Consider the following 16,289-nt stretch of genomic DNA (forward strand, 5'->3'; position numbering starts at 1 on the left):
CATAGACTCGGCACTGCAGCCGGGCCTCCTTGCAGACAGGATGAAATGGAAGGATGAAATCGTGGCTCCTACAAGCTTGCCAGCCCTCACCCACGCAACGCCTCTTCCCGCCCAGCTCGGCAGCTTACTCTTCAAAGATGGAAGATGTGCCCTCCCTCCAGGCACACCCTACACACCCGACCCACCATTATTCATGCCAGCTTCCTCCCTCGACACTCAACCCTCAAGACCCTGCTCTGTTATCACCTCCTAAGGGGATCCCCCTGACTGCTCCATACCCCTACCCACCCACCTGCCCTGGCCCGGGGCACTCACATGCAACCCCGCCCTGGAGATGCATGTTACCTCATCTGCCCACCAGGCTGAGCACCCTCAGGATGGAGAGACTGTTGTGTTCATCCCTGGCTCCAGCACCTGGCCTGCCCCTCAGTAGATTCTCTGGAAATATTTGCTGAACTGAGAGCAAACTTAATGAATATTTACACTGTACTAAGTGCCCACAGTTCTGCCTGGTGCCAGAAGCCCCAGCTTGGAGAAAAATGAGATGCGCTTTCCCTGAGATGGAAAGGTAAGTTTGTGCCTCTAAAGTTCTGTTTACGGGGGTCAGCAAGTCATCAGTTCAAGAGTACCTGTTCCCCACCCTGATCCCAGTACTGGACTTGGTCCAGAGGAGGGCAGATCATCCAGGGCTCTGTTCCAGTCAGATGGGGCTGGCAGCTGCCCAGGCTGGCTCAGAGGAAGGGGGCCATCAGGTGGGAAATACCCCTGGGCACAGGGAGTCTGGAGGCCTGTGGTGGGGGGCCCCCGCTGTTCAGTGCTAATGACCACAGCCCATGACTGTTAGTCCCCATGTGGCTGCTCCAGGGCGAGCTGCAGTCACACAGTGGACAAGAATTTGAACCGTCGAGAAGCAGGGGTGGCTGCAGCTCCAAGGGTAGCAGGTGAGAACTTCCTCAGCCTGGGACCTGGCCTGATCCACTGCCACCACTAGGTACGGGCAGGGTAGGCCTTGTATCTTCTTTGGGCTCCTTCCTGCCACTCAGTCCCGCCAGTCTGAGAGCTCTTCCCTGTGAGGGAGGGGAGGCAGGCCGGGGGTTGGGCCGTGATGGGTGAGGACAAAGCTGGGGGGAGTGTGAAGGCCAGGACTTGACCCTCAGCTCTGCCTTCAGTGCATGTGTGAGAGACCCTGGACTTTCCTTCGTTTCCTTATCTTCTGAGCAAGGACAATAGCCCAGCCATGCCCTAGGAAGGCAAGTGAATGGACCTGGACAGAGCGCTTTGGGAAGGACAATTCCTTGTTTGTAAAATAAGGCTATTGCCGCGGGGGTTTCTGAGAAGAGGGCAGAGGGGGCTGCCCTGATGGCCCCTCCCCCAGCAGAGCTGGGCAGCAGGGACCTGTCCCCGTCATACCAGAAGGGGTGGATGGGAGTCAGAAGTGCCACTCCAGGCTGGGGGCAGAGGTCCCATGGGGCTTCCTGCTACCAGAGTGGCCACACCCCCACCCCTTTGGTCCCAGGGACTTCTCACATGGGAGTCACATGGCCTGACTCTGTCATGAGGCCTGGGCTGCCAGAGGTCCTTGCTGATTCTTACCTGGTAGCAGCCAAAAGCCTGTCTCCTCCACTCCAGGGACAGCCCGTGGGTGCTGCCCCACAAATAACCGCGCATCAGTTCAGTTCAGTTCAGTCACTCAGTCACGTCCAACTCTTTGTGACCCCATGAATCACAGCACGCCAGGCCTCCCTGTCCATCACCAACTCCCGGAGTTCACTCAGAGGTGTAAAAATTCATCCTACAGGACACAAAGTAAACACCCTGCCAAAGCAGCCCACAGACCGAGACGCAGATCATCACCAGCACTGATGCAAACGCAGAAACAAAACCAAAAATCAACTCAAGAGCGTGACACGTGTCCCCACACTTTAAAACAGCAGCCACGGACTTCCCTGATGGTCCAGCAACTGACTGTGTGCTCCCATTGCAGGCAACTTGGGTTCAATCCCTGGTATTGGGGAACTGGATCTTGCATGCTGCAACTGAAGATACCACATACCATAACTAAGGCCCAGTGCAGCCAAATACATACATAAATAAATATTAAAACAAACAAAACCCAGCAGCCATTTACATTATCACAGGGTCCTCCCATCCTAGGTGAGATGGCAGCTGACCCAGGATGGTCCACAGCAAGTCCTCTGCAGCAAACTGGGCCTGACTCTGGTCGGAGGGGCCCACCTGGATCAGTGAGGACACTGGCCTTCTCTTCTCAGATGGGGTCCCTGGGCCTTGCCTTGTTCTCCCCCCTACTCCCCAGCCTTCTCCCTGCAGGGGCAGCTATTTCAAAAAGCAAGTGGAACCTTATGTGCCTTGTGCTGGATGGGCTCAGAGTTGAGTGGTGGATGAGCCCTGGTCCAGGTCCATCGTCCTCCCAGCTCTTCCCAGTGCCCTACCAGCGCCCACTCAGCAACCCCCATTACCCGCCATGAGGGGAGCTCTTTCCAGCCTTAGACCAGCTCATGGTCTTGGCCCTTGGAAAGAACAGGGCCAGGAGACACCACAGGATGAGTGAGGGGCTTGGGCACAGCACCAGGCTTGGGCACCCTCCCTGGGTGGGCTCCAGCCATCCACTGAGTAGAGACCCTTGACAGCACTGACATCCTCAGAACAAGCGCCCGACCCACCTGTTTAGCCCTCCTATGCCTGTCTGCCTTTACTGTGCTGGCCACAGCGAGGGAGCCTCGGGTCACACTTCCCCACATGCCCCTTTACTTTCCCTACACCGAGGTACCTGCTCCTCCCAACCCCCTAGTTTAACCTCTGAAGGCCTCTCCCTCCTCTTCCACCGGTAATGTGCCCAGCTGACTGGCTCCAGCTGACTGCTACATTTTCAGGAATTTGCAAGCTGATGGTTAAACACAGTCATTATTAAAATGGAAATTATACAAACTCACAATTATAGAAATTATACTAAGAACAAAGGTAATAGGTAGTCAGAACTCATCACTTTCTAATTATTTCTACTATATTTTACTATTGTCTGTGCTTTTTAGGTTATTCATATCCATTGCATCTGTGAGGTGGGAAAACCCCATCATTGTGTGATCCTGCACATTTCTTCCCAACCTCACTGTAAGCGGACCCAGCACTTCCTCCCCCACACCCCACCCCCATCCCCGCCACTGCTTCACTCCAGGTAAGCGATGCAGGGCGGGGAAAATCGGATGTACACATTTGAGGGTGCCCCTTCATCCCGCACTTCCAGACCAGGTAGCTCGGCAACTAGAGGTTCCTTCCCCGAGAGTTTTAGGCAAGGCAGCCCTTCATTTTCTAGTCCCCAACTGCCAGATACCTCCTGAACTCTAGGGAGGGAGTGCTGTGTGCTCGGTTACTTCAGTGGTGCTGGACTCTGCAACCCCATTGACTATAGCCTTCCAGGCTCCTCTGTCCATGGAATTTTCCAGGCAAGAATACTGGAGTGGGGTGCCATTTCCTACTCCAGGGGATCTTCCCCACCCAGGGATCAAACTCAGGTCTCTCTAGTGTCTCTTGCATTGGCAGGCAAATTATTTACCCCTAGCACCACGTGGGAAACCCTTAGGGAGGGACAGGAGACCAAAAACTACCAGAACTAAATGCCCCCGCTCCCAGAGTCTTGAAGTCCAGTTTAAAAGAGTTCAGGAAGGCAGACAGCTGCCATAGTGCGCCCTGCCCCCATCTCCCAACAGAGCCCGCGAATCTGCTGCAGTTGTCCCCAGCGCTGCCTTCTGGCAGACAGGGTGCTCCACAGAGGTCGCCCTCGGGGCCACAGGGTCCTGGGCCCTTGACCACAGTCTGCTCCCCTTGGGGTTCCATACTTCCCTCCTAGAGATGGGGTGAGGACGGGGGAGGGGAGGTCTGGTTCTCAGGGCCCAGGTGCCTGGGTGCCAACCACTGAGATCTCTGGAAGTAAAAGCCCAGGTCCCTGCGTTGCTCGGGCAAGTCCCTGCCCCTCCTGGGGCACAGGAGGCAAGGCCAGGCCCAGGGTTCCCGCTCAGTCCACACCGCCTGCCAGGCCCAGCTGGGCTCCTCTCCCGCGCCCACGCGATCTCTGGGCGCGGCTCCCTCTGCGCCCGGATAGCTTCCCCTCCAGGCCCTGCGGGAAACCACCTCTGATCAAATGAAGCCCTGGGCCAGGAAAGCGACCCTATCCGGTCGCGGGATGGGAGTGGGTGCAGAAGTCGTCGCGCCCCTCGCGCGGGTATTTGCTCTGGAGTCGCCTGCTGGCCTGAGGCGCAGACACGCGTGGGACAGTCATGGCCAGCCCCTCCCGCGGCCCAGGGGCGGGCCGTGAGCTTCGGTGGGTCCCGGCGCTCGGTGGTGGGCGAGCGCTGCCCCCGGGGGCTGAAACCCCCGCACAGCCCCGGAGAGAGTCGCGCGGAGCCCAGACCTGCCGCGTGCGGGCCGCGGGGTCCCTCTGGCGCCGGGAAGCGGAGGCCAATGGACGAGCAAGGGCCGCGCCGGCTCGCAGCCCCGGGCTAGCGGAGGGTTCACGGCTGAAGCAATGAAAGAACCGTGACCTCGGGTGGCCCCGGGATGGGAGGAGGCTGCGGAGAGGGAGGAGATCGTGTTTTATCGAACAGGTCTCAATAGAGCTGGTTTCATTTCCCACCCACGGGCAGAAGCCAGCCCCGGGCAGGGACCCGGGAGCTTCCCAGCTGGCGGGCCATCGCGGCGCCCAGAGGAGGCGAATGAAGGGCTCGGGGTGTGGGGCGGGGGTGTCCGCCGGGCTGCCCCAACTGGGACTGTCTCTTTGGCTCGACCTGTCGCCTGCAGTCGGATCCCGGAATCTTGGCACCTCCTCTGTACAGTGGGAGCTTGGAGCGGCGGCTTCCGAAGCGCCTTTGGCTCTGACCAGCAGGGGCTCAGGTTCTAGTCGGGAGCCAGGAACCGGGCACCGGAAACCGGACGGGATACTGGGAGTCGAAGCCCGCGGCGCCGCTGCCCAGAAAAAATGGCTCAAGTGTGTGGGTGGGTGAGTGGGGTGACTATGAGTAACGTAGCATAGCGTGGAGCTCCTCAGGGGTGACGCTCCCCTCCCAAAGTCCGGGACCCCTCGCCACCCGCGAAGAAGTGGGCAGAGCTGGGGTGCATGGGATCCAGAAAGCCCAACACACACGCGGACACACGCAGACATGGACACACGGATGCATCCAACTAGCACACGGACACGCACACGTGCCCTCATATCTCCGCTGTGGGAGGGGAGCGCGGAAGGGTCCGCTTGCAGGGCCCCCTCGGAAGCGCGGCAGCTCCCCCGGCGCTGCAGGGAGCGTCCAGTCCCGGTGGCGCCGTCTGCCCGGAATCGGACCCGCTCGGCTGGCAGGAAAGGCTTAATCCGCTAGGGACGCCTCGGAGAAGTGCCCGCTTGCCCCACCAGCACGATGTGGCGGCTGTCATTCCCGGGAGATGTTGCCAGTCTCCAAAGCCCGGAGCCGGGGTGGTGGGGGCGCAGGAGAGCCGAGAGCGAGGTCATAGGGGAGCGCCGCGAGCCGGGGTGTGTAGTATCTTTACAACCCCATATGGACATAGAAGAAACTTGGAAGGACCCCGCGACTCCGCTTTGGAACCTGGGCAGGTAGCGAGGCTCTGCTCCCGGCGCCCCCCACCCGGCACACAGGTGTGGACGACTTGAGTCCTTGGGGACCCGGTCGAGGCCCGACGAGTGTTCAGCCCAGTGAGGTGAGCCGAATTCTGTCCCTCGGGTCCGCCGTGGCCTCCCGCGTGCCCCAAGTCCAGTTGGAGATTTGGAGCAGCACGCAGGTGGCCCATCCAGAAGTCCGGGGCCGCGGCCCGGCCCACCCTACTCTCCACATCCCGCTCCCTCCGCTCTCGGCGCCTTCGGGGAAGCGGCGCAGGCTGGGACAGGGGCGGGCGGGTGGAGGATGGAGCAAAAGATGCGGCGGCCCCGGGGTTTGAGGGGGTAGTCTCCCCCACTGCGCGCGCCTGCGACCCCAGCCGCGCAGCGGGCCCGGGCCGCAGACAATTAAACCGGGATTCCTCCCCCGCTGACGTCGCCAGCGCCGAGGCCCCTCCCGCGGTGGCATAAAAGGCGCGGGCTCCGCAGCGCAGGCGGCAGTGGGGGCCGGACAGCGCGGCGGTGCGGACTGCGCGGCGGAGCAGCAGCAGCGCGGCGCCCAGAGCGCGGGCCGCCCGCGGAGCCCCAGCCGAGCCGAGCCGGGCCCGGAGCGCCGGGTCCCAGCGCCCGCAGTCATGCCGGCCGGCCGCGCCGCGCGCACCTGTGCGCTGCTCGCCCTCTGCTTCTTGGGCAGCGGGGCCCAGGATTTCGGGCCGACGCGCTTCATCTGCACCTCGGTGCCCGTGGACGCCGACATGTGCGCCGCGTCCGTGGCCACCGGCGGCGCCGAGGAGCTCCGGAGCAACGTGCTGCAGCTCCGAGAGACCGTGTTGCAGCAGAAGGAGACCATCCTGAGCCAAAAGGAGACCATCCGCGAGCTGACCACCAAGCTGGGTCGCTGCGAGAGCCAGAGCACCCTGGACGCGAGCGCGGGCGAGGCGCGGACGGGCGGCGGCCGCAAGCAGCCCGGCTCGGGCAAGAACACCATGGGCGACCTGTCTCGGACGCCGGCCGCTGAGACGCTCAGCCAACTCGGGCAAACTTTGCAGTCGCTCAAAACCCGCCTGGAGAACCTCGAGGTCCGCGCGCGCCGCTGTTTCCCCTCCGGCTCACGCGCCCCTCTGCCCTCCCCCACCTCCATTCCCGACCCTACCTGACACCCCCAACCCCGGTCTCGGCCGGGTACGGATGCCTGGCTGAGGCCTCCCCAAGCCTGCGGGCCCCGCGAACGGGCACTAGCCCGAGCTCCCTGCCAGGCCGCCCCCGCAGTCGCCCTGAGGGGACCGCGCCACCGGCCTCCCGGCACGGTCCCTACTCCACGCGTAACGATATGGTTTCCCCCCCGCCCTTGCACCCCCGCAGCAGTACAGCCGGCTCAATTCCTCCAGCCAGACCAACAGTCTCAAGGATCTGCTGCAGAGCAAGATCGATGACCTGGAAAGGCAGGTGCTGTCTCGGGTGAACACTCTGGAGGAGGGCAAAGGGGGCCCCAAAAACGACACCGAGGAAAGAGTCAAGATCGAAAGCGCCCTGACTTCCCTGCACCAGCGGATCAGCGAGCTCGAGAAAGGTAGTGGTCATGGGATGGGGTGGGGGGGGCGGTCCTTGCATCCTATCTCAACTCCCTGGACCAGTGGGACCCGGCTTCTGGCCCTGGCTCCCTGCAGGAAGCTATGCATAGCTCAGGTCGGGAGTGTACAAGCCCTGAGCTCCTCCACCGTCTCTACCTCAGGTTCTCCAGCTGATGCTCCTGGCAGGGCTGGGTGCCCTGGGCTTCGGACATCTGGGGAAACAGAGTGAGGAAGGATTGCCTGCTCCCCTGCCACACTCACACACTCACAGGAATTTCCCCAAGTCTGATCTGTTTAATCTTCAGCAACTTTGCACTAGAGCCATGGCTAGACCAAGTCCTCCCTGGCTAAGAAACCCTAGCTCTAGCCAGTCCCTATCCCCAGCAGAGAGCAGGGCACGGGCTGCGGCTGGGTCCTCCTGGTCCACGGCAGATCTGGGCCCTGAGCAGGCTTCCTCCCAGTTCCTTGATGCCCCTGGAGTCCTTTGGGGATTTCCAGGTCCCCCCTCCCCAGCTCTGAGCACAATCCTGTGGTTTTCTGTTATGAATGACCCAAGCTCAGGCATCGTGCATGCTGCCCCACTGTTTCAAGTCGCCAACCCCAAGTGCCAGTCTCGCCCGGGAGCACGGATGAGGTTGAGAGGCTCAGCCTTGAAGTCGCAGAAATCAAACAAGGTTGTAAAAGGGGAGGCGGGGGATGCGAGGCTGGGAGCAGGGCCACGTGACCCTTCTCGGACTGCAAAGTGTGCTGGATGGATTTAAACAGTGCCATCTTAAGGCACGTTATGTAACTGAAAAACAGATCGGGGAAGGGAGGAGGGAGAAAGAAGGAGGAGATTGGGGAAATGAAGAGCACCCCCTGGAGAGAGACCAGATCTGCTCCAAGGGCAGGGGGCTGCCAGCCTGAGACAGAAGGGAAACATGGCCATCCCTGCTCTGTTCCCTGACATCTGGCTTAGAGGAAGGGGGTGGGGCAGCTGACCCAGTAGGATGCCTTCTAGAAATAATTCTTGGCCTAGAGGGCCGGTTTAGTGCTGGGCTCCCTGGCAGCACCCCGTGTACACCCTGAAGCTGGTGGGTGTGTGTTCCTGGCTCTGGGCCGTGTGCCCATGCCCACTGCTGGGTTGGAATGTTTTGAATGGAATCAGTCACACCATGCCCAGGGCCACAGCCACAGTGTGTGTGTGAGTTGGGAGAGGGCAGACAAGCATTCCCTGGAGATGTTGCCGACAGACGGGGAGCTGGTGGCTGGGTATAAAGGGAGGCAATGGGGCCTGGAGTGTGATTTTTCAGGAAACACACCAGAAGCTTGCCCTGAGAATGACTGACATTGTCCTCAAAGCAGTCACCTTAGGGGAACCTGGCTCTAGGGCCACCTTCGGGCTCCCTGCTGTCCTGCCCTCTCTGCAGGGGCAGACAGAGCTGCTTGAAGAGACTCGGAGGGGACAACTCTCCTTCCTGTGGGGTGGATGGGATTCTGGAAACAGCCTGAGTTCTCAGGATGAATTGGCTGGGTCAAATGAGTGACCAGGGGCTGCAGTGTGTCCTGGCCTTGAGGGAAGTGTGACAGGCCCCAGGGGCCTGTTCTGAGCAGCATCCAGCATCGTGGAATCAGGTTGGGCTCCCGAAGGGGCTACTCTGAGGGGAGCTGGCCTCTTTCCTGGTGAGGAGACCCCCTTCCTCTGCAGCCACACCTTTGAGCACACATTGCTTTACAGGGTGTGCCCTGACCCACTCCCTCCCCATGCCCACTGCCCAGCTCAGGTGCAGATACTCAGAGCCCATTGTGTTCGGGCTCCCCCATCCCAGCCTGCCCACGGGGGCCACCATGTGGGAGCCAGACCTGGAGTGCAGAGACTGTGGGCCAGCTCTTTCATTCTGGCCCTGTGCCCTGGGCAAAGTACTCGACCTCTCTGAGCTTAGTTTTCAGCATCTACAGAACAGAGAGGAGTCTGCTTTGTCTGCATCAGAGGGCCTGGTTGGGGGGAGGGGGTTGGCAAGCCTGCTTCAGTCCGGGACAGGTGCTCTGTCAAGGTGCAGGTGTCGGTACTGTGTCCCATCCTCTCCAGGTCAGAAGGACAACCGCCCTGGAGATAAGTTCCAGCTCACATTCCCACTGCGGACCAACTACATGTACGCCAAGGTGAAGAAAAGCCTGCCGGAGATGTACGCCTTCACAGTGTGCATGTGGCTCAAGTCCAGCGCGGCACCGGGGGTGGGCACACCCTTCTCCTATGCTGTGCCCGGCCAGGCCAATGAGCTGGTCCTCATTGAGTGGGGCAACAACCCCATGGAGATCCTCATCAATGACAAGGTAGAGCCCCCACCCTTCCTTCTAGATTTGCAGGGCAGCAGGGTGAGGCCTCCGGGGTCCCAGTCCATGCCAGTGGCTGGGGCAGGTCTGGGTGGTATGGGATACACAGCCTCCAGTGCTGCTCTGGCCCTGAGAGGAGAGCTTGCCAGGCAGGGCTGAGGGAGGGGCAGGATGAGGCCTGGGAGAAATGGGGAGGGGTATTCTTGCTATTCTCCATGAACCTGGGGAAGCTGGAACCCTCCCAGATGGAGGCCTCACCAGTGGGGACGGAGGAGGCGGATCCAGGGGCCAGTCCATCTGGCTGATGAAACCCTGACTCCCTACCCCAGCTAGCCTTGGAGCTGACTTTTCTCCCCCATATTTGGGAGACCATAGATGCTTGGGGTAGTGGTAAGGATGCTCCCAGAGAGTCCAAATCAATCCTGCTTAGCCCCCTGCCCCTGGGAGGAGGCCAGGTCTGCATGAGCCCTTGGGAGAGGGCACCCTTTCCCTCCAGGGAACCTGTCTCTATCTTGGCCCCCTGCTATCTGTGGGATTAGCTGTCAGCTCTCCAACTCCCTCATCGCCATACTAGCTCTGGTAGTTAATGTCTAAAACCTGGACTGAGAATTGGAATCCAAGCCCTTGCTCTTGATGCCTTGCCCAGAGAGGGCTGAGCCTTTCTGGGGCCCCATGTCCCCAAGTTAAAAGGGTGTGAGGGTTGTTTTATCAGTTGAAGCAGCCTCCCCACCTGAAATGTTAGAGTGGGAGTGAAATTCCAGGTCAGGGGCTGCTCTGAGTGTTAAAAGGCATGGTGCCATCTCCCCTGGCATCTTTCAGAGTCTCTGTAAAAAGGCTGGGTGGGTTTTAGACCCAGAGGATCTGGCAATTAGAGATGGAGCGTTGGAAGAGAGGAGAGGCCCAGAAAGCAGCAGTGAAGTCAGCCACCAGGGGTGGCTCATCAGAGGGCAGGTTTTGTGGACTGGCCCAGAGGGAGAAGGGTGAGTAGGAGTGAGGAGATTGCATATTCAGATCGATCTGGACAAAGCATCCCATTTCCTTTGTGAGTCTGTTCTGTCTATGGATGGGCCTGACAGTCCCGAGGGCCAGGTGCTGCAAGAACTCAGTAGGGCTCTTGATGTTTACTGTAAATACCTATGTAATACCTATGCTACTAGTTGAACTAGTAACTAGTGATGATCATTGATCCTGATGGTGCCCTTTTCCATCTTGTCCTATATGTCGTTCTCCTGCCCAGGTGGCTAAGCTGCCCTTCGTAATCAATGACGGCAAGTGGCACCACATCTGTATCACCTGGACCACCCGGGATGGGGTCTGGGAAGCCTACCAGGATGGCACCCAGGGCGGCAACGGCGAGAACCTGGCACCTTATCACCCCATCAAGCCACAAGGCGTGCTGGTGCTGGGCCAGGAGCAGGTACAGGCTGTGGGGAGCAGGGATGGGGGGGGGGCTGGCTGCAGGGGGTGGAGCCCCAGAACCAGAGACTAGGCGGGGAGAAAGGAGAAGTGAGGGTGTTGGGAGGGAGGGGAGAGAGGCAGCAGGAAGCAAAGTGGGAGGGAGCTGGAGAGGGAAGTGGTTCCCCCTGAGAAGAAGCCGTGGAAGCAAGTGATGCAGCAGTTTGGGCAAAGTCCCCACTCTGAGTGGGTGCTTTCAGGAAAGGCAGGCAGGAGGGGGCTCTGTCTCCAGGCTCTCAACAACTGCAGCAATGCTCTTTGACACGGGAAGGCCAATTGTGCACTTAATGATGCATAATTTATTTCTTGGAAGTGGTTTGTCTCCCATTGGGCACCCAGGAGGGAAAGGCAGGCAGGAGAGCCCCAGGCCTTCTGTTCTCGTTGGGCGGCTATGGCTGGCAAAGAGTGACATTGGAGTTTCTTGGGGGAGAGGCAGGGAGTGTAGGGGAGGCCCCCAGGCCCTGCTCCCACAGTTGTCCATGGACCCAACTGACACCCTCCCTCACTGGGCACCTCCTAGGTGCCCCCAGGAGAAACTCTGCATCCAGGGCAGAGGAGGCCAGCATCACTGCTGTTCCTGAGCTCCCTGCAGGGGAGGGACTGATGCACAGCTGAGATAGATGTGCCCAGAGGCGGACGTGAGAGCCATGCCTGCCAGGGAGGCCCTCCTGATGGGCACCGACCGCTCTGACCCCCTCCACCCTCACCCTCTGCTTTTCTCCGAAGGACACTCTGGGTGGCGGGTTTGATGCCACCCAAGCGTTTGTGGGCGAGCTGGCACACTTCAACATCTGGGACCGCAAGCTGACCCCAGGGGAGGTGTACAACCTGGCCACCTGCAGCACCAAGGCCCTTTCCGGCAACGTCATCGCCTGGGCCGAGTCCCACATCGAGATCTACGGTGGAGCCACCAAGTGGACATTCGAAGCCTGTCGCCAGATCAACTGAGGCCTGGGGCTGGCTGAGCCTCCAGGCCCCTGGGTCCCCAGCCCCCGCCCGCCTCCCCCTGCTTGTGCGGTGATGATCCGTCGTCTCTTCTTCTCTCCCTTTCCCCCAGGAATGACTCAAGGCCATCGCCCTCGCACATGCGCACACGCACACAGCCTGGTTTCGTCCTCGTGCACGTGAAGCAGGCCTGGCTCCCATCTGTCGCAGGTGTCCCCACTTCTCTCTAGGAGCCCGCGCTGTTTCTCAGGCATGCCCCGTTCACCACCAACACTGGCGGCTGAGACATTTTGAAAAATGCACACGTAGGTGAGAGGACCCGTGTGTGAGTGTGACTGTGTGTGTGTGTGTCTACAAGGATCTGTCTCTCGGGGGAGGCCTTCTCTTTTAAAATGAGGTATTCCTTTTCTTCTTTCTCTGTGGCTTTGGGAAGTCTCATGACTGGTCTAATCTCTGTACTTGCCAACTTTGGTGGCCGCCCGTGTGCCTTGGGGCTGGTGCAACTTCTCCTGCCATGCATTCATCTTTGTTTGCAAACCTTTTTCAGAGCGACATATCTCTATATTGATAGAATAGATATCTTTTAGCGCTTTGTTAAAGGCTAGGGATCTCTCCAAGGAGAATTTGTATTTTGTCATAGAAGTAAATTCTCTCTGAAGGGTTGAAGGCAGACCGTGTCCTATGATGGCACCACATGCTGGGAGGGGACAGAGGAGGTGGCACCAGCCTCAGAAGCCAGGCATCCTGCTGTTGACCTCTGAGGACAGTACTGGGCCTGGGAGGCTGGCCTACATACCCAGCGTAGCCAGCTCTGGTCCAGGATCCTATCTGTGGCTCTCAGCCTTCCCACCTCCTCAAACTCCCCTCCAGCAGCCAGCTGGTGACCCCAAGAGAGAAGCATCCCACCCATCACCCAGGAAGCCAGGACTTCTGCACCCTTCCCCTTGGCCTCTGGCAGTGGATGACCGGAGGCTTCAGTGGGTCAGCTGGGGAATAGACCTTTTAAACCAGGAAACCCACACTCTGATTGAGACCCAGCCACGTAAGGCCACAACCAGTCAATGGGCCAGGTCGGTGGTAACTCTGACAGCCATATTCTTTACCCAGACTGAGGCAAGCCCAGAGACCTCTCCATGGAGAGCTAGGCATGGCCAGGCCGGGGCCTGAAACCCACTCCCCATCTTATAGAGCTCAAGTTCTGATGCAGCCCCCAACCCGTCACCAACTGGTGACATTGACCCCCAATCAGTGTCCAGAAGCTTTGACATTTTTTCTGCCCATGAAAAACTAACGTGTGCATCTCCTTCCAAGGTGGGGAGAAGTGTGTGTGTGTGTGTGTGTGTGTGTGTGTGCACACGCGTGCATGTGTGTGTTGAATGAGAGAGAGAAGAGCAGTCAGACGGATCACACCCAGGGGAGGGTGAGCTCCCTGCTTTGTTGCACCATCTGGGGGTCGCACACCCAAGGGCCACCTGGACTCTATCACCAAGAGTCTAATTAGCAAAAGGCTGGCAAGTCTTTCTAGAAATTCTACTGCACTGCCTGGCTCATCTACAGCTGCAGACATTTCTTCAGCAGGAGCAGGTGTTCTGTCTTCTGTTTTTTCCAGAGGCACCTGTCTCCTTAAACGCAGGTCTGTGTTGTGTCGGAAACCTAGTGCATCTGTGTGTGTCTGTGTTGGTGTTTCTGTGTCGGTGTCTGCGTGGGTGTTTGCACGGTACCCAGTCGCCGTTCTGCAATGCATCACTCTCGTGCCGAGGGTGCGGTCCAGGCGCCGGGCTGCGTGTTGTGGTTCAACAGTGGCTTTTTCCTGAGACCATTGTGCTTTGTCAGAGCCCGTCTGGCTGTGGCATCTGTGGATCTGCAGGGACCTTCTCTGTTTGCATGTTCCTCGGGGCGGTGTGTCCCTTGCTTCCTCGTTCTGGTGTGTGTTCCCCTGCCTGCATGAACTTCTCTGGTTCTGTGTTGTGTGCCCAGTGCCACCCCTTGTTCTGTGACCATCCATGTAGCTACTGAAAATGGCTGGGTAAGCAAGCCAAGGGAGTCCGAGGAGGTCACGGGAGAGACGGAGTCCCTCTCCCCCTCCCCATTCCCCAAACACACCAAGAAGTATTTTTAATGTGTAGGTTGAGAACAAGCCTAACATCGCCCGTGGTTGGGAGAGAGCGAGAGCTTGGAATCCCCCTCTAGACCAGATCAGCCCCACCCCTCACTTCAGCCATCTCGGAGCTGTAGGCAAGGCCCAGAGTGTGCTAGGTGCTCTCCTTCGGCACCTCCCACCAGCCCCTGCCGATCTAGCGATTTACCGGACCCCAGACCACCTTCTGCCCCAGTGGGCGTGGTGGGAGCTGTCCGTTCAGGACCACAAGCCATCCTCTGCCCTAACTAAAAGTGGGCAGAGCACACCTGTGTCCCTTTGGCCTCCCCTCCCTGACCTGTTCACCCTCCTCGCCCCTCCCCTGATGCACCTACGGTGCCAGGGACAGAAGCTGATGTTTAACTCCCTCCCCTGCCCCAACTGGAGCCTGTGCCAAGCCCCTGGCTCCCTCACTGTGTTAACACTTGGCACTTCGCCAGCCCCGAGAAAGGTAGATGACACAGCCACAAATCTAATCCACATAGTTTCCATCTACTCCTTAATCTGATTGATGTTCCCTCTTGCACTGAATAATACATGCCTATCTCAGGTAAGCCATTTTATAAAATAAGGAGATAAAAAAGCACTGTCGAGACAGTGTTTGCTTTTGCCGAGCTGGTGTCCCACAGCTCCCTGGGTGTCCGAGGCGGCAGAGCTACTGACAGAGGCTCTCCGGGCCCTCGGGGGCTTAGAGCCCACTTGAATCGTAAGCCTTCTTGCTTTTGATAACACAGTATTATTTCTCTTACTCTAGAAGAAAAAGTTTATTACCAAACAAGAGTATTTTTATGAAAGAAAAGGACAAACCTATAAATTAACTCAACCTATATTTCCCTTGAAAATACTTTTCAGGCTCCGCCAAAATGTAGAACTGAAAGCATGTATTTTGGAAGAAAGAGATACATTTTGTATGCTTTCTGTTCCTTTTGTAGATTCACAGTTTATTTTCTAAGACTGCAAAGATCACTTTGTCACCAGCCCTGGGACCTGAGACCAAGGGGGTGTCTTGTGGGGAGTGAAGGGAAGGGAGAGACTGCCATGAGGGTCACAGTTGTTCCAATGAGCTCCAGAGAGGGGCCACCTGTTCTCAAAGACGTGCTGGGGACTGGATATACTCTGGTCCTTGATGCTGGCCCCTCCGTCTTGGAGCTGACTTGTCAAGTGGAATGAGTAGAGGACTTGATGGTCAGTTCCAACCCTGATAGAAGAAACTAGGGTTCTGAATTGTGAACATTAAGAAGATGGTATCCTTTGAAATCTTATGGCAACCAAAACGTGGCTTAAAGCAGTCATGGTTTCATCTCTTAAAACACAGTGTGTAAATTTATTCAACTAATGATGGGAAATGTATCACTTCCATGTACAGTGGACTTAAGTGCCATTTGTTGAAAGGGAACAAGTCATTGAGAAAAAAAAAAGCCCAATACTTAGAGTCCCAATTTTGTCTTATTTGCCAAAAAAGAAAAATCAACAATGACAAAAGCAAACCCCTTCTGGTTGATATTGTTATATTGTATATACTGTATAATAGGAAAGAGAATTGATGTATCTTACTTTTTCATTATTTGCTAACCAAAGCTGTACATTTTTCATATGATCCACAGCCTTTTGGGTATCTAATGGGTCAAAACCATGGGACCTGCCACCTCCCATCAGCAGTTCTGGAAATGCACTATTTCTACTGGTATCTTGCTTTTTTTTCATTTTCTTGCTGAAATGACATGAATTGTTGAGTTTATTTTTACACAGTAAAGAGTGAAGAAAGACTGTGGTCTCCTTGGAATATCTCTTCTTTCCTCAAGCTTGCAAATGTCACCTCAACCTACTCGGCAACCTCAGGGGCCCTCCCAGGATATGCCCGCCTACCCATTGCCCCGTGCCCCTCAAAAATCCCACAGCCACTTGGTGATAGTGGACATCAGGGGTGGGGAGGGAGCCTGTGCAATTCACAGGTGCAGCCGACACCAAGGCAGAGAGCCGTGAAGTGATTCTTCAATGTGTAGAGACCACACTGGAGCTTGGATTGCAGAGTATCTGCCCGTTCCTCACCTCATCTGCAGCCCTGCTCTCTCCTGAACCGATGCACTGCCCACAGCACACCTGGCTGCAGGTCCCAGGAGGCCTGGGCTTGTCCTTCCCAAGCAGCCCTGCTCTCCTTTGCCACATCCCTGCTGACCCATCCTTAGGGTTCCCAGGATGTTTCTCTGCATTCAAGCAAGACAGCACCCCCAGGTTCACATAACAAGAAGATGGG

At 57.8% G+C, this 16,289-nt stretch overlaps 1 protein-coding gene across 1 annotated transcript; it reads left to right on the plus strand.

The window, feature by feature from the left end:
• The first annotated feature begins 6,126 nt into the window (after positions 1-6,126).
• Positions 6,127-15,801, plus strand: NPTX1 (neuronal pentraxin 1). Its single transcript, XM_055408388.2, has 5 exons — positions 6,127-6,693; positions 6,977-7,184; positions 9,254-9,498; positions 10,736-10,915; positions 11,680-15,801. The coding sequence occupies exons 1-5, from the start codon at positions 6,250-6,252 to the stop codon at positions 11,899-11,901; spliced, it is 1,299 nt and encodes a 432-aa protein (XP_055264363.1). The 5' UTR covers positions 6,127-6,249; the 3' UTR covers positions 11,902-15,801.
• Positions 15,802-16,289: the final 488 nt, after the last annotated feature.

The sequence above is a fragment of the Moschus berezovskii genome, chromosome 20 (genome assembly GCF_049115385.1).
Source record: "Moschus berezovskii isolate FMDL1 chromosome 20, NW_MosBer_1.0, whole genome shotgun sequence".
NCBI classification, from domain to species: Eukaryota; Metazoa; Chordata; class Mammalia; order Artiodactyla; family Moschidae; genus Moschus; species Moschus berezovskii.

Excerpts from the sequence above, each read along its gene's own strand:
- NPTX1 (XM_055408388.2), top strand. The coding sequence starts at position 6,250 with ATGCCGGCCGGCCGCGCCGCGCGCACCTGTGCGCTGCTCGCCCTCTGC. Across the intron at positions 6,694-6,976 it reads CCCGCCTGGAGAACCTCGAG|CAGTACAGCCGGCTCAATTC; the intron begins GTCCGCGCGCGC and ends GCACCCCCGCAG. Across the intron at positions 7,185-9,253 it reads GATCAGCGAGCTCGAGAAAG|GTCAGAAGGACAACCGCCCT; the intron begins GTAGTGGTCATG and ends CATCCTCTCCAG.